The 24,389-nt window shown below is 40.3% G+C and overlaps 1 protein-coding gene across 2 annotated transcripts in view; it reads right to left on the minus strand.

The window, feature by feature from the left end:
- Positions 1-24,389, minus strand: part of psme4b (proteasome activator subunit 4b) — a 102,795-nt gene that overhangs the window by 21,963 nt on the left and 56,443 nt on the right. For both annotated transcript variants that reach the window (XM_055639833.1, XM_055639832.1), the window contains 14 exons: positions 22,459-22,521; positions 22,181-22,276; positions 17,172-17,303; positions 15,124-15,333; positions 14,219-14,355; positions 14,078-14,131; positions 12,093-12,222; positions 11,283-11,364; positions 7,869-8,019; positions 6,964-7,033; positions 4,741-4,866; positions 4,396-4,548; positions 2,826-2,930; positions 2,081-2,172 (listed from right to left, as the gene is read on the minus strand). In XM_055639833.1, the coding sequence (XP_055495808.1) occupies positions 2,081-2,172; positions 2,826-2,930; positions 4,396-4,548; positions 4,741-4,866; positions 6,964-7,033; positions 7,869-8,019; positions 11,283-11,364; positions 12,093-12,222; positions 14,078-14,131; positions 14,219-14,355; positions 15,124-15,333; positions 17,172-17,303; positions 22,181-22,276; positions 22,459-22,521 (1,601 nt within the window). The remainder of the gene's footprint in view (positions 1-2,080; positions 2,173-2,825; positions 2,931-4,395; positions 4,549-4,740; positions 4,867-6,963; positions 7,034-7,868; positions 8,020-11,282; positions 11,365-12,092; positions 12,223-14,077; positions 14,132-14,218; positions 14,356-15,123; positions 15,334-17,171; positions 17,304-22,180; positions 22,277-22,458; positions 22,522-24,389) is intronic.

Consider the following 24,389-nt stretch of genomic DNA (forward strand, 5'->3'; position numbering starts at 1 on the left):
AGGAGTGTCCGGGGGGGGGGGGGGGTGATTGGCAAGCACCGAGATACATTGTTGAGTAGTGTGACAGCCGCAGGGAAGAAGCTGTTCCTGGACCTCCTGGTCCAGCAACGGAGAGGCCTGTAGCGCCTCCCGGATGGTAGGAGGGTAAACACTCCATGGTTGAGGTGAGAGCAGTCCTTGTGAGGTGCCACTGGCTTATTCTCTACAGCCTTCCGCCGCTGTAAAGAGCTGGGAAGAGGACTACGTGGGGCAGAGTCTGGCGTGGGGCAGAGGTGTTGGGGGAGAAATATAGCTAATAGATGATTTTCAGCGAGGGGTTGGTGTGATGGTGAAGCTTGCGATTAGGGTGGCAGGTCAGATTAATCCAAGGAAGACTGAGTTGGTCAGATCGGGGCATAAACAATGATGGGACGTTAAAAGTTATGAAGCCTGGACTCTCCAGAAGCAAACCAGGCAGAATGAATCACTACTGAGTTTTCAAGTCTCAATTCCCTAGTTAATCACTTTTGCAGGCACTGTAAATGCAACAGAATTTTGAGCAACTGATGTTTTGCCAGCGCTTTAAACCATTTGCAATCACTGTGCATGTTGAGCAATGTGCATGTATTTGTGTGTCAAGATCAGATCAGTGGCATCACTTCTGGTCGTCAGTGTCTGTACCAACATTTTGGTTCTTAACTGTAATTATGGTGAAACTGCATTGCACCCAATCGAATGCTAATACATCTATGCTGAGGAAAAGTGTCCAACATAGAAACATTGTGCTTCTGATGGACTGATCAAAGCTCTATGTATCTAAAGGTGAACTCTCATGCATTCCAAAAGCATCTGAGATAAAGGCAAAATCTATTTGACTTATTTATTTTTGCCAAATGACTTAAAAATTCCCCAAATCTTTTCCCATCCTACAATTTCTTACCTTTTATACTGCAATTCATCTTGTTTAGGTCCAAAATAGATGATCTTCCAATTGCAAACGCTGACCTCCTATTGCTTTACTTTTGCCCTCTCAAGTTATTTGGTCCTGTCAGTTTTTTTGTCAAGTAACATTAACAACTTCTTGTTACCATTTGCTTTACTTACTAACCTCACTTTACTTTTATCTTCTTTCTTCAAAAGCTTATTCAAGCTCCAAGTATTATTTTAGAAGGAAAAAGAGTGGAGGAGACCCATGGGGAACGTGATTGAGGTGTACAAATTTGTACGGGTCATAGATATGATAGATAGTAAGAAACATTGTCCCAAGACAGAGGTATCTACGACCATAGGGCGTAGGTTTAAGATGAGGAGCAAGTGATTTAAGGAGGAATTTTTACACTCAGAGGGTGGGCGAAATCTGAAACACTGCCTGGGATGGTGGTGGGGTCAGAAACAATAATGACATTTAAGAGGCATCTGGACCAGCACTTGAACTGTCAAGGCATAATTGTGTACAAACCAAGTGCTGATAAAAGGAATTAATATAGATAGATGCTTGATGGTTGGCATAGACCCAGGGGCCAAATGACCTGTTTCTGTGACTCTCTGATTTTATGATCGCACCATCTTAAGTCACAGAGTGATACAGTGTGGAAACACTCCCTTCAGCCCAACTTGCCCACACCGGCCAACATGGCCCAGCTACACTAGTCCCATCTACCCGCTTTTGGTCCAAAGCCCTCCAAACCTATCATATCCATGTACCTGTCTAACTGTTTATTTGGCAGCTTGTTCCATACACCCACTACCCTTTGTGTGAAACAGTTACCCCTCAGATTCCTATTAAATCTTTTCCCTTTCGCCGTAAACCCATGTCCTCTTGTTCTCGATTCACCTACTCTGGGCAAGAGACTCTGTAAATCTACCCGATCTGTTCCTTTCATGATTTTATACACCTCAGTAAGATCACCCCTCATCCACCTGCGCACCAAGGAATAGAGTCCCAGCCTACTCAATCTCTCTCTCCCTATAGGTCATACCCTCTAGCCCTGGCAACATCCTTGTAAATCTCTGTACCCTTTAGCTTTAAGATAATCCAATCCGTCCGTTTTAAGAGAATACAATCAATTCTCTGAATAGTGAAGTTGTGAGTCACACTTACCATGCATCTGCAAATGATCCTCCTTCTCCACTCAGTGGGGCTTCCATTAGCAATTCAAAAAGCCAATGGAGTTTACGGGGATCTCTGCTCTCCTAGAGAAATGGATTCAGAAGTTGTCAAAGATCCCATGGCCCTTCTTTCTGAATAGGCCAAGATACTCCTGGTATCCTGAACAACATCCATGCTCTAAAATTCCCAAAAAGGATTGCTAGTTGTGCAACCTAGTTTGTTGAAAATTAACTGCTCGATGGCCTGACAAACCAACACAGGCTGCACTTCAAGTGGCATTCTGTAGCGTTAAAATATACAATGATTTGATGATGAATGCTGCAGTAAATAAATGCAGTAAACAAATTAATTGGACTATTTTCTTTGTAAATATCAACATTTTAAATTATCAACTATAACTTGGAGCCCGCATAGAAGCATGCTCTTTCTTAGAGGTGTTATATATATATATATAATTTAATACAAAACATCTTCCAGTATTTGTATAAAACACTGGGGATCGCTTTCAAGAAGATGTACACCTGTCAATAAGTCTACAGGGATTTGTTATCAATCACATTAACGATTCTGAGCACGCATAAATATCTTACATGTTTAGGCTGCATTGTTTTACAATTACAACCATCGAGTTTATCGTGCACCAAGGAGAACTCGTGTACAGTTAAAACAAAAGCAAATGTACAATGTAAAAGAATGCAAGTAGAGTGGGGTTGAATAATTTGTCCTTATTACTTACACAAGCTGTGGCAATGCATGTTCCCCAGTCACTGTAGGTCTCTACTGTGATGCTGGACAAGGCAGTTCTAAGAAGAGGACAAAGAATTTCCCACAGCTGCTCTACCTATAATCAGAAAAGTAAAGAGCACAAGATCAAGAAGCTAACTTGAAAAGTCTTCACTGTAATTATAAGAATATTAGAAATTAAGGTTGGATAGCCCAAAATTAATTTCAAATCTTCCATCCTAAGCCACACAGCTAAAGTCATGAAAAGTACCCATGGTGCAAATGCACAAATAAGCCAGGAAAACGTGGTTTGTTAGAATGTGCCTGGCATAAAAAATAGAATATGCACCTATTTCCCCCATTTAGATTAGGGAGACATTCATGTAGGTACTTTGAGAGGATATTCCTGGGGAACTGCCCAGTGAGGCTATATGGGTGAAATCCCCCCCAATCAATATGCAAATCGCCTTTCACATTCGAACTTCTCCGAGGGAATAAGGCACAGCAGGTGGCTGAAGTGTTTGAGCGGGAACATTTTGGGACCGGAGAACATAATTCTATTCGTTTTTAAATAGTGACGATAAAGGCTAGGAATGGTTCATGTTCCTTGTAGATTCTCCTTAGTTACTGCGTTGTCTTCATATAATTTTAAATCTCTTTGGATCCTTCTTTACCTTATCAGTCAATACTATCCCATTCCTCTTCTTTGGTCTCTTGATTTCCCTCTAAAATGTTGTCCTACAACCTGTAAACTCCGCAATGAACTCATCTGGTCCAATCACACCAACGATGCAGCCAAGAAAGCACACCAACAATTCTTCTTCCTCAATAGAGCAAGGAAATTCAGCATGTTCCCAATAACTCTTACCAATTTCTACAGATGCACCATAGAGATTATCCTATCGTGATGAGTCACAGCTTGGCATGGCAAATGGTTGTCTAAGACTGCAAGAAACTGCAGTGTGTTATGGACACAACCAGGTACATCACGCCAACCAGCCTTTCCCCCGCCCACCCCACTACTAACTCCATCTATACTGGAAGATGAATCGACAAAGCAGCCAACATTATTAAGGACCATTCGCACGCCAGTCTATTTCTCTTCACCCCTCTCCAGTCAGGCAGAAGGTACAAAACTTGAAAGCAAGTACCACCAGATTCAAGAACAGCTTCTTCCCCTCTGTTATCAGGCTCTTGAATGGAGCTCTCAATTGCTAAGGATGGACCCCATTCCCAATCTTGCTTCTTCTTCTTCTTCTTGCGTATGACGTGCACAGCCTAAAGTTGTCGGACAACTTGTTCTATTTGATGTTATTTGATTGTGCACGCCAGGTTGATTGCATTCGTCGAAACAGGGCAGACCACGTGAAGGTTGCAATCTCCCACCTCCCACCAATCTTGTAATGTACCTCATTATTTATTCCTTATTTGTGTTGACCCTGCATGTTTCTCTGTAGCTGTAACAATGTTTATTTTAACATTTTCACTATATCATCTACCTGGAGGCTATAAAACATTTTCCACTATATCTCAGTACACGTAAAGTTAATAAATAAATAAATAAATAGATAGATAAATATTACCTTTTCATATGTCCAGTGTTTACAACCTCGGATTAATCCTGCAATGATTTCAGCTCCACAGCGCTGAGCACTTTCATGAGAATCTGAGACAAGACGTTCCAAATGCGGTTTTAAGACTGGTAAAAAAGCTGTGTCAAAGTTCCTGAATAAACCCTAGCATCAAAAAATGAATAAAAACAGATCAATAACGTTCAGAATGCAATATAACGGAAATTATTTTATTTGATCTCATCTGAGCTTAGACCAATTGTGCTTGGTTATTGGGGAAAATGGCAAAATTAACCATATATTAGCTAATGGTTCCGATTTGCTCCTTCATATTAAGTTAACAGCAAGACCATTTACCTTGAACAGGCAAAACCTGCGTGGATTAAATTTGTCCTTTCCTTTGCGGTCTTCCAAGGATAAAAATTTGATTAGTTTTTCGATGAATTGTGGATCAGAGAATTGATCACAAACTAATTGCTCTGCCTACAAAGAAAGATATTCATGGGTCATTAATTATGAACAAGCAGAATAATAGAGCCTTGTACCAAGCAAACCAAAGGACACAAATTACATTTAATTAAAACACAAGCAGTCATCTTGCTTCCAGTATAAAATCTTCAAATGAGATCTGCTACACTAGATGCGTGCAAGAAAAACACAATATGGTAGATTCAAGCAACATTCAGCAACATTTAACAAAATGCTACTCAGATATCTGATAATAATAAGTTACCTTCAAATACAATTGTGACATCCTAAGGGAATTCATTATTATCTTGCCATTAGAGAAAATTTACCAAGGATAAAACAAACAGCATAGAAATTTGCAAAGTGATCAACCACTTCTATTAATATCCAAACTAGCAATATAAGTGCTGTAATTAAAAATACTGTTCACTGTGGATTTGAGGTACAGTAATAGCACACATCTCTGACCTCAAGGAGAAGCTACCTTACAAATAGCCAGCATGTCTAATGATGTGGACTTCTTTTTTGATGCTAGTTGCTACCCTTCACTCGACAAAACTGGTCATCAAGATGCTTAAGCAGCCCATAATGATTAAATAGTCTCACATACAGAGCAAATCAAGAAAGAACATTCCCAGCTTTTAAAAGAAAATTACAGGGCACACGATAAAAATTAGAGCATATGCATATGACTGAAGTTGAAAAATTAAATATCAAACTTCATTTAAAAACACCATTATATTTTGATATTGAAGAGAATTTGCCCACAAAACACTCTAATTATTCTTTCTATTCATGGAGAGACACAAACAGGAAAGGACATTTATTTAAACCTGAAAATACATCCTCTTCGGCACTATCCATTCCTGGTTAGCACACCACAAAAGATTTTCACTGTAACACCGTACATACGGCAAAAACATAAACTAAAATGTTATTAAGTTTACAGTAGAGCATAAACTACTCCAAACAGCCCAGCAGGAAGTTTGACACGATCATTAACATTCCTGGGGAAATTACTTATTAGACTCTAGTCGTAAAGTGGCTTGTGGAGTGTGGTGTGACAAAATCTACATAAAATGTGGTATTATCTTACCTTTTTGCTTTATATTACTTTCATTTGATACGATGTTTTATTCTTTACAATTTTTTGACAATACATGATATCAGACTATCTTCAATCACCAAATCTCAATATGTAAAGGAAGTATTGTTAGATGAACGAAGATGGATGAAGTATATGGGTGGAGTCACAAGGATGTGTTGCCACCAAAAACATATTAAGCTTCATGAAGAAATCAAGCTACCAAACCCATTTCTATTTGAAAGCCAACATATGGAATTTTGAGTAGTATGTGGTAAATTATTTTATACAGAAAGATATATCTCCCAGGGGACTGTGGTGAAGCCAGGCGGCGAGGCCTGTCTGGCCCGAAGGAGCCTCAGCGGCGGTGGCAATGGGAGCCTCGTCGGCAGTGTGAGCCTCAACGTAGGCAGCAGTGGGGCCTCGGTGGCAACAGGAGCCTCGGCGGTGGTGGGGCCTCGCGATCGACCCACGATCAGCGGTCGATGAGCATGAGGGGAAGGCAATGGAGGACCCGGCGTGGGGGGACCGCCGTGAGGGGTGGTGGGAGAACAAAGGGCGACACGGTGTGGGGGAGGGGGCACTCTAGTTTTAGAATATTCTGCCCAGGGGATAAGATTGCATTTGTTTGTTTGTTTGTTCCGGTTTAGGCGCTGTGCACACGGCAGCCAGCCAACAGTCGGTTGTCTTTTTTTTCACTTTTAATTTAATTTAAATTTCAAGTTTTCATGTACCTTGTGTGTTGTGACTGTTGGCAGACCAATTTCCCTCCGGGGACGAATAAAGTTTTATCGTATTGTATATAGAAAGGAAAGTTGGTCAAATTTTCCTCCCTTAAGATATACTTTGAATTTCAATTTCAAATCTTGGCTTATAATTTTCTTTAGTGAACCTATTAACTTTGCCCATCAGTTTTCATTGTGCGTACATCAATGAAGACATGTCTCTCGATTAAATTTGCTCGTCTCAGATTTATTAATTAATCCAAAATGGAATACTCCCTAGCCAATGTTAGACACTTTTCTCACCTCTGACATTTCTTCTTTACTCCTTCCTAACTTAGGTTGTTGATTCATTGGGGCATAAACAATCATCTTCCTAATGATGAGAAAAAACAAGGATTTGTCAGTAGACATCTTACAACTGTTTTTTAAAAACACTCTTTTGCTCTCATAAAGAAACACCAACATACCAGCCGCAGAATACTTGCTAGAACTATAATGACACTTGCAGTAACAGATTTGCTTGATTTTTAAGCCTTGGTAGTTCCACTATAATGCAACAGTTGCTTCCTATGAGACTATACATAACAGCATAATTGTGTTAATAGGAAAATGCAGACTAGGAGCTGGAAAGTTTCAGACTCATAAAAACAAAGTTATTTCTCACCCAGGATTTACAAAAATAAATTAATATTATTTATATATAAATTTACAATAATAATTTTTTTACAAAAATAAAGATCTTTTTAATACCTACAAGTTTACTTTTGTTACTGCAGTCTAAAATACTAACGGCTCTATGTTATATTGTTTGATGGAGTATCGGTGCACAAGTGTCAATGGAAGTGATAGCTGGTTAAGTTCAATGACCATCTGCATTGAAACAGGATGCTTTTTCTCTCTTTGGCAATTTCCAAAGTAACTTTTAAATGGCTCTCTAGTTCTTGAAAGAAATTGTATTAAAACCAATTCAACCCACATAAAACAAATAAAACCACAATCCATTGTGTCATACCCATGTCACTTGATGAGAACAGGTAAAAAAAAACAGAAATACCCATTTTCTGAATTTATAAATTAATATCATGAAAAACATTGAAATTATGGATAAAATAAGTAATCTAATTTCAAAGAGCATGTATCTAAACAAAAAGTATTCCTGTAATTCACATTACCAGGAACACAAAACACGAAACTTATTCTCCACTTACTGAGGCCATGTATAGTACCCCCAGTGTGTTTTTTCCACAAACAAACAGGCTTCCCATTCATCCTTAGTCCTTGGCAAATTAGAGCTTTTGTAATGAAGCCATTGGTTATCAAGCCTATCTCCTGGCTGGATTTGAGACGGTCTTGACCCACCTAGGCAGGAAGTGCACAGAAAACAAAGCACTGTTTATTAGAAACTTAAAATCTACAAGAAACATCAGCCAAAATTACTTTTGGAGGAAAACACAAAATAATGATTCATAATTAGCAATTTAAGGTACGATTTATCCTAAACTTAATGCACTTGGAAGAAGCAATATTTTGTTTCATGTTTTCAATGAATTTGATAAGGCTAGATAAAAAATCTACAATGACTCAAAAGATATTTTAGAAATATTTTTGGGCAAAATATTTGCAAATAAATTTAAGCATTTTTGGGTGTGTTTTGCCATTCCAAGAATCACAATTGTACAAAGCGTGGCCTGATGGGGGAAACAGTGGAAGTTGAAAAACAAGAAGGAAAAATATGCTTAGCCTAGCGGGCAGCAATGGTTAACTGTCCAGCCGCTAGCACATCTTGGCCTTCAAAGAATGTTCTGTCCAATGTGAAAGTACAAGACAATCTAGATATCTGATTGAAGCTCAGCAGTGAAGCACTGATATACGTAGGGGATGAGCAACTGAACTTCACATCCAGTCCCACATTACCCCAGGGCAAGGGTGTAGTGCAAGGTCGTCTTTCGGACTAGAAGCCTGTGGCTAGTGGCATGCCTCAGGGATTGGTGCTGGGCCCATTGTGGATTGTCATTTATATCAACAATTTGAATAATAAGGTACAAGACACATACATTTACACTAAAATTGTTGTTTTCATAGACAGTGAAAATGGTTATCAAGAATGACAAGGGAATTTTGATCATTTGGGCAGGTGTGCCAAGCAATGGCAATTGGTGTTTAATTCAGACAAGTGTGAGGTGTTGCATTTTGGGAAGCCAAAATAGGGCAAAACCTTTGCAGTGAATGATAGGGCCCTTGGAGTTTTGTAGAGCAGAGGAATCTCGGAGTACAGATACATAGTTCCTTGAAACAGGCGTCATAGTTATATAGGATGATGAAGAGGCTTTTTGGCACAGTGGCCTTCATCAGTCAGGGAACTAAGTATAAAAGTTGGCACGTTAGGTTACAATTGTACAAAATATTAGTGAGGTCGCACTTGGGAGTATTGTGTTCAGTTTTGGTCACGCTGCTATAGGAAATATGCTATTAAGCTAGAAAGGATGCAAGGAAGATTTACAAGGATGTTCCCAGGATTTGAGTGCCTGAGTCATCGAGAGAGATTGGGCAGACTAGCACTTCATTTCTTGGAGTGAAAGAGGCTGAGCATTGATTTTATAGCATCATATAAATTAATGAGGGGAATATAGGGTGAATGTACAGTCTTTATCCCCAGGATAGGGGCATCAACAGCGAGAGGGCATATTTCTTTAGTTTAGGGTTGAAAGATTTAATAGGAACCCGAGGAGAACTGTTTCACACAGAGGGTGGTGGGTATATGGAACAAGCTGCCACAGGAAGTAATTATATTTGGGGCATACGAGTCAAACGCAGGTAAATGGAACTAGTGTAAATAGGGTTTCTTGGATGGCATGGATGATTTGGGCCATTTCTGTGCTAAATGACTAAATTAATCTCTAATTTCATCTCAGACTACTGCCCTGATGCGCTTTTTAATCAATAAAGGAGCTCTCCCTCTTCTTTTCCCTCCGCCTCTATCTCACCTGTAGCACCTGTACCCTGAAACATTAAGCGGCCAGTCCTGTCCCTATGAAAGACATCTAAAAACCTTTCAAAAACTTTTGACTGAACTGAGCTGACAAAGGGTGTCAGAGTGCACTAAAGATGGGACTCAGGAGATATTGCCTTAAGCCTAAGCACAGCTTACTGCTCACTCCATCTTGTCAGTGCAGGGAACAAGCTCATCTAACCATCTATGTCAGAGTCTGGACAAGCAATGAGTCTGGTAGTGGGCCAGGTCCAGAATAATGTTGCTCATTAATTGGATTAGATGGCAGCATCCAAGCATTGCTTCCAAAATATTTCTGAATTCTAAAACTATCAACAGATCTTAAATAGAAAGACACAACTTAAATACAAGTTTTATATTAGGTGTTTTAGATTGGATGTACTCACTGCATGGTTCCATAAACAACATGTCACTAATATGGAAACATTTCAAATACCTATTCATAGGTATGTTACAAAACCTACCTGAATCGTCATTAGGAATCTGCCCTCAGCCATGTCGGCGATTTTGGCGCTGTTTGGAGGGGGCGGGTTTTAAACGCGATTTTTACTAGGCTGTACTAATCGCACATGTTCAGCCTAGTAAATCATTAACGAAAAATCGCTGCAAGACCCGGTCGCAAAAGGTATTATTAGTTTTATAGGCCTCGATAATATAGTTCTAATAGTTTTAAAATTACTGTCTCATTTCGCAACCTCTCGCAGCCCCAGGGTTTTATAAAGCAAACAATTAAAGGTATGTACCTTATTTTTACATTAAATGGGGCATATATATAACCCTATATATCAAGTTATCTATAGCGAGTGGTTCATTTTGGGCTTTTTATATCCCGCAGTATTTTTCTCGGCATTTGAGGGCACTAATCCAGCGCTATGTCAACGTTCTAAACCAGCGCGTTCCACATGAACCCACTAGAAAGCCGATTTAAATGGGCATTTATTTACAGCAATTGAACACTAAATTCCTTCCATTTGGCCTATAAATTAATGTAAATTAGATATAAAAATCATGTTATATTGTGAATTATTTGTGAATAATCTTTGGACACTTAGGCTATTTAAAAATGTTAATCTTTCCTTAAGAAATGGGCGTTTGACTATCCAAGATCACAGCTTTTTTGTAATGTCCATTGAAAATCAATAGGGAACAAGATGCTAATTTCCGAGTATGAAAATGGTCATAACTTTTTTAATACTTGAGATATGAAAGTGAATTTGGTGTCAAATTAAACTTATTGTTACGCTTTATCTGATGGGATAAATTGCAGACTTGATTTTTTAAATCTCAAAATTTTGTAACATTGCTACTATTCACTTGCACTATTATATACATTAATTCTTTTCAAATTAATGCCCTTTCAGTCAATTCCTCTTACAAATTAAAGCAAATTGTAAAACTACTATAATTTCTATTCACAATGCAAAAGCAAAAATGGACAAGATTGCGATAGTCAGAATTTTCAAGACCTTTATTGCACTGTTCAGCTTTCTGCGTTAATAACATACTTCTTTAAAAAACTATTTTTTAATTTGATGCTCTAAGTAAAAGATTTATAACATTTAAACATCAATGGTATCAAGGAAGTAATCATGTAAAGAACAATTCTACTTACTAATAGAATATGGATCAATCTCTGTTTTTTTGTGAGGTCTCTTCAACTGCTTCATGATGCCAGCCACAGCAGATATTGCCATCTATATTTGAAAAGATATAGATTCACATCCCAATGATATTTTTGATTTTTTTTTTAAAACCTGAAAATCAGTCAAGCATCCTGGTAATTCTAGCAACTTATAAGGCACCAAGAACATATTGTTTATGTGTAGGGTTTTCACAAGTAACATTTATGCCCTTGAATGAATTTGCTACATTGCAGTCATTCATTGCTCCATTTTCTCTATGTAAATCTTGGAAAGTTAGTTCTGCCACAGTTGCCCCATGATTTAAATGAATGACTGTGACACTCAACATGATTAATACATGGATAAAGCAAACAAGGAAGGATCAATAATCAGAAAAGATCAGCTTATAAAACAACATTCAGCTCATTTAAATTTAAATTTAAATTAAAAAGAAAATGCTCCAATTCATTTCAACTAGTGTGAACATGTGATCAATGTCAGTGTGAATGACCTGTTTCCATGCTGTATCTCTCCCTCTCTCTAAACCTACATCCACAGTTCCCTATCTCCTTTGTTTTTCGAAACATAGCGTAAAGCACAAGTCTGATATTTAATTTCATATTACATCCCATCATTTGAATTGGCATGATCCCGCTATAGATATCAGTCTTATGGTTCTTTTAACCATTTTATCACTTATTTTTCAGCAGTTGATGAAGTACCACCATTCAAATTATTTTATTGCTGGTCGTTAAGACATGCAAAATCTAGAATAACAAAACCAATTACTATCATTTTACCTTCCGGACTACTAAGGCATCATGATTGAGACACTGAATGAAGAATTTGATTGATCTCGTAGGCAAGGGTGCATCATCTCTCAGCAGGAGTGAAAGAAAACCAATGGCTATTTGTTCAAATTTCCACGGTCTAAAAAAAAGTTAAGAATTAATTATGGTATTACAATATTTAATTGCCTATTCTGTGTGTCAGTACTAAAATATGACTTTTTGGAAATCACAAAATAATTAATCCTGAAGATTAATTGCCGACAAGATACAGATATTGTACATCACCGCGATACATAATGCTTCTCATTAGACGCACATTTAACTTTTATAAACAGTATAAATCTCCCTGAGACACAAGGGTCTAGGAATGTGATTCTGCTGTCTGTTCTTCCATCTATGAACACTTTTAGGATAGGTATCAAGTGCAGATGTTGGAAAAATATAGGTAGATAAATCTCCAGGCTTGATCAGGTATACGCAAGAACACTGATATGCTGGAGAACAAATTCCAGAGAATGGCTTTATTCAAGATGGGCTGCAAAGAAAAAGCAACTAAGAAGGTATAGGAAATAACTGCAGATGCTGGTTTAAATCTAAGGTAGACACAAAATGCTGGAATAACTCAGCGGGACAGGCAGCATCCTGGGAAAGAAGGAATGGGTGATGTTTCGGGTTGAGAAGAAGTCGAAACAAGGGTCTCGATCCGAAAAGTCACCCATTCCTTCTCTCCAGAGATGCTGCCTGTCCCGCTGAGTTACTCCAGCATTTTGTGTCTACCTTCGTAACTAAGAAGGTCATTGAGGGCAAGGCCATGGATGTAACCTAGGTGGACTTCAGCAAGGCATTTAATGAAGTTGCGCATGGTTGGCTGTTCTGTAAGGTTAGATCGCATAATCCAGAGATAGCTAGCTGTAAATGCTCTCCTTCCAACACAAGAAACTGCAGATGCTGGTTTAAACCGAAGATAGATGCAAAAAGCTGGAGTAATTCAGCAGGTCAGGCAGCATCTCTGGAGAAAAAGAATAGGTGAGTCTTCGGGTTGAGATCTTTGAGAGCTCTTTAGCGCGTCTTCCACAGAGCGCAGAGGATTATTGGGACACAGCTACCAGCCATGGAGGGCATCTATAACACACGGTGCCTCAGGAAGGCCGTCAGCATCCATAAAGACTCATCACACCCTTGTAACGGACTGTTCGAACTACTTCCCTCCGGCAGACGTTACAAGGCCTTCTACGCCCGAACCTCCAGACTCAGAAACAGCTATAGTGGCTCTGAACCGGCCCTGCTGAGTGCCCCCCATCCCCCCTGGACTGTCTCCCTCGGATGGTCACGTCACACAGATTATTTATTTATTTTACTTTTCTTTTACATCGGTTGGAAGCTGCATACTAAATCTTGTTGCACTGATGTTCAATGACAATAAAAGATTATTATTATTATTCTTCAGGCTGAGGCAAGGGAAACGGAAACAAGATATATAGACGGAAATATAGAGATACAGAACACATTAATGAAAGATATGTAAAAAAAGTAACGATGATCAAAGAAACGGTCCATTGTTGGCTGTGAATGTTGTGTTGCAGTTGTATCAGAAGTTAGTGAGGCCGCACTTTGACAATTGTGTTCAGATTTGGTCAGCCTGCTATAAGAGAGATGCCATTAAATGTGGAAGAGTACAGTAAATATTTATGAGGAGGTTCCCAGGACTCATAGGACTGAGTTTTTGGGAGAGGCAAAAAGTTATGACTTTATTCTTTGGAGTGTAGGAAATTAAGGTGTTTTTGTCATCTTATTTTTTTCTCTCTCTGGGAGAAAACTCTGGAATAGTTTCAGTACTGGCAGTGGACCCCAACAACAGGAACCCCATATAATACGAAACCAACCAGTAAACAAAGGCAGACTAAGTGAATACTGGATCTCCCAAAACCAATTTCTAGTAAAAGGCAGTGGATAAACAAAAAATAAAACCGAAAAGATAAATTTTAAAAACTTACAAATTTCTCTGGTCGAGAAGGTCCAACAAAGTACCGATTAGCTTTTCATAATTCCTAAACAATAAAAATAATTATTTTCATTAAGGAAAACATTACATCTACTTGCAAATTTTGTCACATTCAACCCAGTCTTTCACCTACCGTAAAGAATCATTATTTTTTGCAATTTGATTCCTGATCCCATGTTCAATCTCTTCAGCAGTAAGAGGAGTCAAACCAACAGCTGAATCTATTTCCTCGCATAAGGAAACAGAAAGCTCCACACAGCGATCTGAAAGCTAAGTAAAGGAGTTTATGTAAGAAACTTGAATCACATCCAATATATAAACAGAGCTGTAAATACAGATTTATTCATGTTCGTGCTGTTTTTAGTTATTAGACAATATCCTGGAAGTCCTTTACACATTCTGCACTTTTTAAGCACGTATAAAGCACATTTCAACAACCGACAAAACACACACACACACACATACACGTATCTGAATTTATAAGAGACATTTTCTCTTCTCCTTGCCCCACCTGACTCAACAGAAGGTCACGTGGAATTCTAGGTACAGATCAGCAACTAGTTGCTTCCCTGCCTCATTCCTTACTCCTGACTAATACTTCCAAATAAAAGTTTTAGTAGAAATCCAATTGCTGCTACAGGTCAGGGGTCTTCAGGTATAGTAAAGCTATCATCGAAACAAAAAGCAGTCACAGGACCCAAGTCCAGCGATGATATATTTCACTTTTGTGGAAATAATACATAATTTTCCAGGTTTCAGCTTTATAATACTGAGCATAGGCCCACGGCCTCATTCCTTCCTGGAAGTGCTCCAGATAATCAGCTGCCTTGTGTTGGTAGAGGGAAATTCCGATTGCCCATTTGCACGGTTGCACTACGTAAAGAACACCTGTTCCTATCAACCCACCACAAGCATTCCCCAAGAAATCAAATAGACTTGTCTTCACATTCAAACGTTGAGCATTTCTCAAATTTGATGGAGATGAAAACTGCCCTTTAACATTTTGTGTGCACAACTACAGCATTACAAATTACTTACTTCAAAATTTAGGCCAATGGTTTCATACTGCCTGTGGATTTTCTCTGCAAGGTCGTCAAATAGTCGAACAATGGAAGGTTTCTCCAAAAATATTGCTTTGCTGAGTCCTGAAGAGACTATAGCTGGCCATGTTGCAACAATGCAGTCCCAGTCATGGAGATTGGCCAAACAGACTCCATTGTGGTTCCCAAGAAGACAGTAAAGAGCACCCTAGTTGCAAAAAATAAATTAAAAAAATCACAAATGCAAAAGCATAAACTGAAAACATGGGAAAAGTAAATCATTACAAAGTATCCAAACCAGGGGCCACAGTCAGAACCAGGGGCCACAGTCTTAGAATAAAGGGGAGGTCATTTAAGACTGAGATGAGAAAAAACCTTTTCACCCAGAGAGTTGTGAATTTATGGAATTCCCTGCCACAGAGGGCAGTGGAGGCCAAGTCACTGGATGGATTTAAGAGTTAAAGCTCTAGGGGCTATTGGAGTCAAGGGATATGGGGAGAAGGCAGGCACGGGTTATTGATAGGGGACGATCAGCCATGATCACAATGAATGGTGGTGCTGGCTCGAAGGGCCAACTGGCCTGCTCCTGCACCTATTTTCTATGTTTCTCTCTATGTTTCTAATTGGAACAAGAAACAAATATTTCATGATTTCAAATAATGGTAGGGATGGAGGGATTGCTGTGTTTTCTGTTTTACAGCAACACTGCTCATGCCTGCCTCACCTGACTGTGCCATTCAACCCAAGGGCATCTCACTACACCAGATAGATCGGCGATGTCCTTGGTCAAGATTAAGGGAAGAGCGGTCAGCTTTCGAGTTAGCTTCGCATGTTGCTCGGACATGGCAATCCTGCCACCCCCTGCTCCCTAGAACTGGAATATCGTTCCTACTACATGCCGCGGGAATTCATTTCGGCAATCCAGATTGCAGTCTATATCACACCCCAGGCCGATGCAAAGCTTGCACCTTGAGGAACTACACACTGTCACCAATAGCCTTGAAAAGATGTACCTCAAGACTCGGTTCATTATAGCCGGGGACTTCAATCAGGTAAACCTCATAAGCATGCTACCAAAATACTATCAGCATATCTCCTGCACAACCAGAGGCCCAAACACCCTTAACCACTGAAATCATACTCCATGAAAGCACATTTCAACTTGAAGATCACATGCATTTCATATAAGCTGCTAATCTCAAAACAAAATGTTCCTTCGATATAAATTATCTTAAGATCAGGCCAATCTCAGAATCAGTCTCTACAGTTTTGAAAGGATTTAAATTGTGGCAGCAGAGTTCAAAGTCGGTCAGGAGTGACCCAGCTCAATATAACAAAACCCTCAGTTGGTCGATGAAAGAAAAAAAATGTCTGTTTAAAGTGATGATTGCCACAAACAGCTCGTCTAAATTTAAACTAATTCCTCAAACAAAAAAAATAGCTGAGCCCAATCCGAACACATAAGCATTGAATTGTCTAAACAGCAGACAAAATGACCATGTGCAGGTCAAGATTCTGCTTGCCCAACAGATTATTCACCTAGCCCCACTTTCTTCTGGTCATGCTCGAGTGAATAAAGCTACCACAGATTTATACACTGATCAAGATACAGCAGGTATAAAATTACATCACCATTACAAATTTTGCAAAGTCTGAATCTAACAATGTGTATGGGCTATAAAAAAAAAAAGTAAATTGCAAAGATTATGCTTACAAAGATTAACACTCGGGTGCCTGATTAAATACACCAACTTATTGGTCTTCTCCATAGAGAAACATTAACAGTTGAGTCTTTAAATATTTATTACAATCTAACATACTGAAGATTTCAACCACAGAAAATAAATGAGTTAAGGCCTCACACATGACTTTCCAATGTAATGAAGCTCTCCAACACTGCTTGAATAAGAGAAAATATGCTAAAGATATATAACAATCACAAAAAGCTTAGATAGTTTCATGAGATTCTTGTTAATGGAAAAACAATTTCATGTAACTAGATCACTATGTAGGCTAAGATTGTATAGCTCTTCATAAAATACTTACTTTCATTTGTTGCTGGCTTATATCCTGTTTGTCAGGACGCAAGAACTCGAGCACCAGTGGAATAAGATCTCGACAGCAAAAATTGTAAGTCCCCAAGGCCGTGAAGAAAACATGCTGGGCTTTACTTCGCACCTGAAAATACATACATCATTATGAGCAAAAGAAAAACTTGTTTCTTTCAAAACATTAAATATCAATACAGAAATGATCTCTGGAATTCTCTGCCACAGAAGGTAGTTGAGGCCAATTCATTGGCTATATTTAAGAGGGAGTTATTATTATTATTAAAGCTTTATTTCAGACACAGGTCCATATACACATCAAACAGTACAAAGAATTACAAAGATACATTAAGAAATTGCATATTAGCCTAAAATATATATAAGCTATTGCACCAATGCCGTCTTAGCCTAGAAGTGAATCTATAGCAGCTTTTCAGAGGGCCGACTAAGGCTTCAATTATGTGGTTCTTGGACTTGTCCAGGCGACACATAAAACTAAACAAGTTAGATGTGGCCCTTGTGGCTAAAGGGATCAGAGGGAATATGGAGAGAGGCAGGTACAGGATACTAAGTTGGATGATCAGCCATGATTATATTGAATGGCGGTGCAGGCTCGAAGGGCCGAATGGCCTACTCCTGCACCTATTTTCTATGTTTCTATGAAAACATATTTCCCCAAATTTGGTCCTACCAAATCTCAATACAACTTAACAAGACTTTCTAGCTCTTATACGCTAATTCTTTTGCAATAAAGAGCAATGTTCAAATGCTTCCAATGCCTAAATATTAACTTTTTGCACTTTGTGTACAAGCATGTGCAAATTTTCACCAACCAACATCACCCATTAAAATGCAGGGGAGATTACCACTGACTAATGACTCAATCAAACCAGTCTTTGTGAATACTGTGTAGGAAGGAACTGCAGATTTGTTTACACCGGAGATAAGACACAAAATGCTGGAGTAACTTTGTAGGTCAGGCAGCATCTCTGGAGAAAAGCAATAGGTGACGTTTCGAGTCGAGACCCTTCCTCAGCAGTGTGGTTGCGACAGAGGTTGAATATTGCGTGACAGATGAAACACCATTTGTAACCCCCAAATCGTTCACCATTTACAAGGCACAAGGCAGCAATACAACAAAATACTCTTCACTAACCTGGATGATTTCAGTTTCAACTCTTAAAGAACCTTAACTCCATTCAGACAAGGCAATTCACTTGATTAGCAGCCCACCTGCACTTCGAAAGATTAATTCATTCCATCACTGGTACACCATGGCTCTGGTGTGTGCAGTTTACAGAACGCACTACGATAACTCACCTAGACTACTCTGACAGTACCTCACAAACTCAAACATCAAAAAAACAAATGAACTGCAAATAAACTGAAAAAATACAGATTATCTGGTGTTTTGTGCTTGGGAGCTTGTTGTGTGCGTTATGCAGGCAACCATACGGTATTACTGTGCTTGATCAATAAATAAAATGTGCTTCTTGTTGTCAAGGGGCAGGGGGGGTAGTGGGAGGAGATAAAATTGTTCATTGTCATGCACACTTGTCATTGGCCCGCCAGGGAATTTGTGTCCCCCCCCCCCCCCATGTTTTACAAGCTATTTACTATGGCTGACAATGTCTGTCCCCGGGGGATGGGGGGGAGAGTGGGGGCTGTCCCGAGGGATGCGCTCCTTCGGCCGCTTACACCTTGGTGCTCGGGTTCAGAGTGCCCAGTCACCCTCCAGTCCTGGACGGTCTTGTGTGGGAAAATGACCCCCACCCACCTGTATCCCCCGGCTTGTGATGTGATGGACGCGGGGGGTCTGGACCAATTGCTGACAAGTCCCACCCCCCCCCCCCCCGGCGACGTCATGTCCGTTATTTGGCTTTTCGACATTGCGCCCTTTCGATTAGTTGGCTGTTAGGCGTCCCGCCCTTTTGGTTATTTGGGTTTTCGGCATTGCGTCCATTCGGTTAGTTGGCTTCTTGGCGTTGTTTCCGTTCGGTTATTTTGTTTCCACTTCTTCGACGCCACGTCCGGGTACCAGTCCAACATTCCTTTCTTAAGTGGCAGTTTTATTATAGTATTTTCCCATTATCACACAACCCAGGAATTTTTGGGAAATGGCCATCGATGCATTCAATACCTCTGCAGCTGCCCCTCTTTTAAATATAGACTATCTATGCTAGCGTAATCTTTGGTTTTCAGTCTTCTCGGTTTATTTTGTAATTTATTGACATTAATTACTTTTAAGGTCTAATGCAGTATAGGCTAGGTACCTCATTATATCAGAGACATATCCATCTTTTTCTGTGAAAATTGCTCAACTATTTCCTCATTCCCATTATAATTTATTTTACTGCCCTCATGTAATTTTGCTATCTCTTTTATTATTTGCTGGAAGATACGTTTTGAATTTCCTTTATTGTCATTCAGACCTTTCAGTCTGAACGAAATTTCGTGCCTGCAGTCATACATACAATAATACAATAATAGACAACAGAACAGACAGTAAACACAAATTAACATCCACCACAGTGAGTCCACCAAGCACCTCCTCACTGTGATGGAGACAAAAATCATCTTAGGGCTGCAGTCTCTTCTCCCTCTGCGCTGAGGCGATACCCCACCGGGCGATGGTAAATCAGTCCCGCAGCTCACCGAGCTCCGCGAACGGGCCGGTTCAAACACCGCGGCCCGGGGGTGGTCGAAGCTGCCGCCCTCCAGTCCAGCGGACGCAGCTGTTGACGACGTCGTCCACTGGCCCGCGGCCGAACCCCGGACTCAGGCCGCCGCCGCCAGAACGTCGTCTCAGCCACCGGAGCACCGTTCCAGCCCCGAGCCGGTTCACCCTCATGTGAGCGTCTCAGCCCCGCGCCAGGCCGCCCTCACGGGAGCGTCTCAGCCCCGCGCCAGGCCGCCCTCACGGGAGCGCCGTTACCCTCGAGCTGGGCCGCCCCGACGGGAGCGCCGTTTCCCTCGGGCTGGGCCGCCCCGACGGGAGCGCCGTTTCCCTCGGGCTGGGCCGCCCCGACGGGAGCGCCGTTTCCCTCGGGCTGGGCCGCCCTCACGGGAGCGTCTCAGCCTCTCGCCAGGCCGCCCTCACGGGAGCGTCACAGCCCCTCACGGGAGCGTCGTTCCAGCTTTTCTGTTTCATGTCAGGTAACTCTCATATTTATTATCTCCCTAATTATCAATGTTTTGGCCATTCTTTGCTTGTTCATAAAACTACTTCAGTTCACTTTCCGGTAAGATTAGTTTTAAATGTTTGCCATAAAGCTAAATCACTGCAAAACAACTGGCCTTATGGGCCTGTCCCACTTAAGCAATTTTTCAGGCTGTCAAGTTGCCGGCAGTTGCCTGAAAAACCAGCAACTGGAACGGCAACTGTCGGAGTGGATCACCCATACATCACTTCCTTCACCAGCCCGTTATGCAGACGGGGGACAGGGCAAGTGGGGAGAGCGCTGTCTGAGTGAAATTCACACGGTGCAAAGCCAAGGGGATACAGACACACACCGCGATGAACAGGAAGGTTTGCGCTGTAATTAAGACGGGTGGTGCATAGTAAGTACGGTAAGTCCTTGAAAAGAGCAGGTGGAGCGAAGGGGAGGGGGGGGGAGAAGGGGGGGAGAAGGGGGGAGAAGGAGGGAGCAGGAGTGGAGACAACTTTTAAGAAACCTGTGATACACGACTGTGAAGCTCGGCAGACATTTAACATTACTGGTCGGTTATTCTTGGTTCTGAAAACTACTGCTTACGTTTTTCTTTCCACAATGGGCCAATGAAATTCAACGGTCAGCACCGGTTACAACCTACAAGAACCTATGAGAACCTTTGACCTCCTGGCAACCCACTAGGGCCTCCTGCCGACCCACCTACCGCACGAGAATTTTAACCATTCTCCATGGCGGCTTCGTTCTGGTCGCCGCCAATTTTTCGACAGGTCGAAAAATTCGCAGTGACCATATTGAGGCCGCGACTAGTTCCCAGAATGTGGGAACTCCTCACGACCAATTTGACTTCGTGTTGTATTCACGACCGCGACTAGTTTTGTTTTCACGACCAGTTCCCAATGTGGGAACTCCACACGACCTCGACTTCCCGGCATCCACCCGCGAACATGTGGCGAACGCATAGTCGCCCAAGTGGGACAGGCCCATAAAGATCAGTTCTTATTTATGAACATAAATATGTCAGTCTGAAATTACAATTCTACAGTAATTCCACAGTAAAAGGTCTCTTTATCTGGTTTCATAATAGGATGCTGCAGGAAACACTAAATGTATTTTATGATATAATTTGAGAGCCAGCTTTTTATTATCCTTCTAAATAATTTATTTTCTTATTTGCAGCTGGACACTGAGAGATTCTAACTGAGCCTCAAGCTCAACCACTTTATTTCTTATACTTCGTGCATTCATATACAACACTTTAACTTCGGTATTTACCTCCCCTTTTCACCCCATCACCATTGGCCCTGACCTTACTCTCTTATCCCTTCTCAAAATTTCCTTCCCATTAATTTGGGCTTTTGTAACTTTTCCTGTAGTCACTTCCCCTTTAACTCCATCTTTATACTCCCAATTTGTCAACCCCTATCTCCCCCCGCTATTTAGTTTAAACCCACACATGTAGCACTAGCAAACTTGCCTGCCAGATCGGTGTCCCCCTCCAGTTAAGGGATAACCCCTTTTGTACAGGTCACCCCTACCCCAGAAGAGATCCCAGTGATTTTATAAATCTAAATCCCTGATCCCTGCACCAGCCCACCAGCCACACATTCAGATCCCCTATCTCCCTGTTCCTGCCCTCACCAGCACGAGGTACGGGAAGCAATCCAGAGCTAACCACCCTAGAAGTCATGTTTTTTAGTCTTCTTCCTAACTCTCTAAACTCACATTGCAGAACCTCCTTCCTCTTCTTCACAACATCGTTTGTGCAAAAAAAGCACAATGATTAGATGCGACAAATAGCTTATTGTTCTAAAAGATAAGAATTGTAAAAAGTCACCTGACTGTATGTACTAGTGGACAATAGCAGGAGATCTCGCAACAGATCACGGTGAATTGTTTTGTATTCACAGCCTTCCATTGTCAATGTTCGTAGCTGTACATAAAACAATTGGAACAATGAGAAATTGGTGATACCTCATAACATTCAAAGACTTTAAATTCTCACAAATGTTCTTCCATTATAATTTCGTCAACATTTTAAGTACAAATGATGTTCAGAAACATTAATTCAATTCAGTGCAATGAACATCAAGTTTAGTTATCAAGCAATCCTACCTCATGCTGCAGCATAACTCGATCTATTAGCAGTGCTCGGATATGTTGTTTCTTCCCATGGAGCTACACATTAATGAGAATAACAATATTTTAGAAACACAATATTGCAAAATATACTTATTTACATCAAATAAGATTATGTATGGAATTAACTGAGGTAGTGGAAATGGCAATGACTTATTTATGGAAATGATTACAAGCTGGACAGATGTACAAAGATAAACCAAAAAGCCTTACCCAAGGCTCTGATTCTGATCTACATCAACGGTCAAAATTCAAAACATAAGTTGAACACTGAGAACATACATAAAGAACTGGTGAACCCGAATTTGATGAAGCTGCGGAACAATTAAATACCCAGACCAATTGAGTAGTTTGAGGGCTAATTAAATTCAATAGATATGGTTGCAAATTTTAAAATAGTATTAGAAACACATGGAGCCATGCTTCTATATTGAACAGTTATGGAAGAAATTACAAAATAGGCTGAAGCAAATGAAAGTAAACTCAAGTGTTGACTCTTTACTATCATTGCAGTGTAATAGTTAATAAATCAAATGACAGCTGAATACAAGTCTATCATGCAGAAGCTGTGTTGACAACACTCTATTCCTGTGGTTCCCAATCTTTTTTTGGCCATGCCCCACCTAATCACGTCTAAAATCCTGATGCCCCCCCCTTGCTTTCCCTTGAGAGAAAACGGAGGAAATAGATATTATAAGGGTAACTTAGCAAAAGCTCTGGAATCGCATTTCTAAATCCATTTCAAAATAGGTTCTCCCATGACCTTGCGCGCTTCAAATGAAAGCGATGTAATGTAATAACTCACAATAAAGTTTTTACCCTCTTTTACAAAATATCATTGCAACATAAACTACATATGTTTCCTATGGAAAATCCAAAAAAACAGCTGAAATTACAAGTCTCAGTCATGCAGAAATTGCTGTGGGGCGTACGCCACCACTGCTCTATTCAGACTAGGCAATGCACTCATTAAGGCACAAATAAAGTGGACTATCCAGGAAGTAGTAAACAGATTAATCTTAATCCCAAGTATTGGTGGATTTCCCTTTGAAGAAAGATTCAGATGCAGGATTTATACAACCCTTTCAACCCTGGTAGAATACTAAAGGGGCTTACACAGATGAAAAAGAAACATGTGAAGGGAAACGATCACAGATAGTGTGATTGAAAAAATAATCATGTTTTTAAAACAAATAGAACAGTGGAACTTAATGATGGAATTCCAAAGAAAAGGATCAAGTTGATCTGTAAAGTTTCTCCTTTTATTGGATACCCCTGTGGCAAAAAACACTCTCCCTACCTCATCTGCTAATTCCCAACAAAATCCTACTTTAAACTTCCAGGGAATGCCAGCCTTATTTATACCACTCACCCTCTTCCCCACAGCTGTCCCTTTTGCAATGCCGCGTCCAATCGTGCTGGAGGTCCAGCTGGCACAGTCATCCCATAAACCAGCATGGTCCGCAAGTGATAACTAGAAGGCAGGTCTGAAGGAAAAAACTCCCAGACCACCGTGGACTATAATGTGAGAAATCCAGAGAGAAGGACCAAGATTTACCCATTACATTTTCTCTTCTATTGGATGCATACTGCAACTGGACAGAAATTCTCTGTGGAATATTAAGCTAAAAATTCCACCTTGTAATCTCTCCTTCAAATTTTCATCTTTAGAGCCCTAATTATGCTCAGCAAATCTGTTGATATGCCCGATCTCCAGATATAAAAAATCCCTAGTCATCTTCTCGTTACTTTTTGTACTGGAGCACTAGAATTCTTAGCAATAACTGGGTTTCCAACACTATTAATCGTATCCAATTTGTGTCTCTTCCCCTTGTTTCTGCTGCAAAAGTCTCACCAACTTTTGCATCTTTTCATTATTTTTCCTTAAATTCAAGTCAAGTCAAGAG

Source organism: Leucoraja erinacea, chromosome 8, assembly GCF_028641065.1.
Source record: "Leucoraja erinacea ecotype New England chromosome 8, Leri_hhj_1, whole genome shotgun sequence".
In the NCBI taxonomy this organism is placed as follows: Eukaryota; Metazoa; Chordata; class Chondrichthyes; order Rajiformes; family Rajidae; genus Leucoraja; species Leucoraja erinaceus.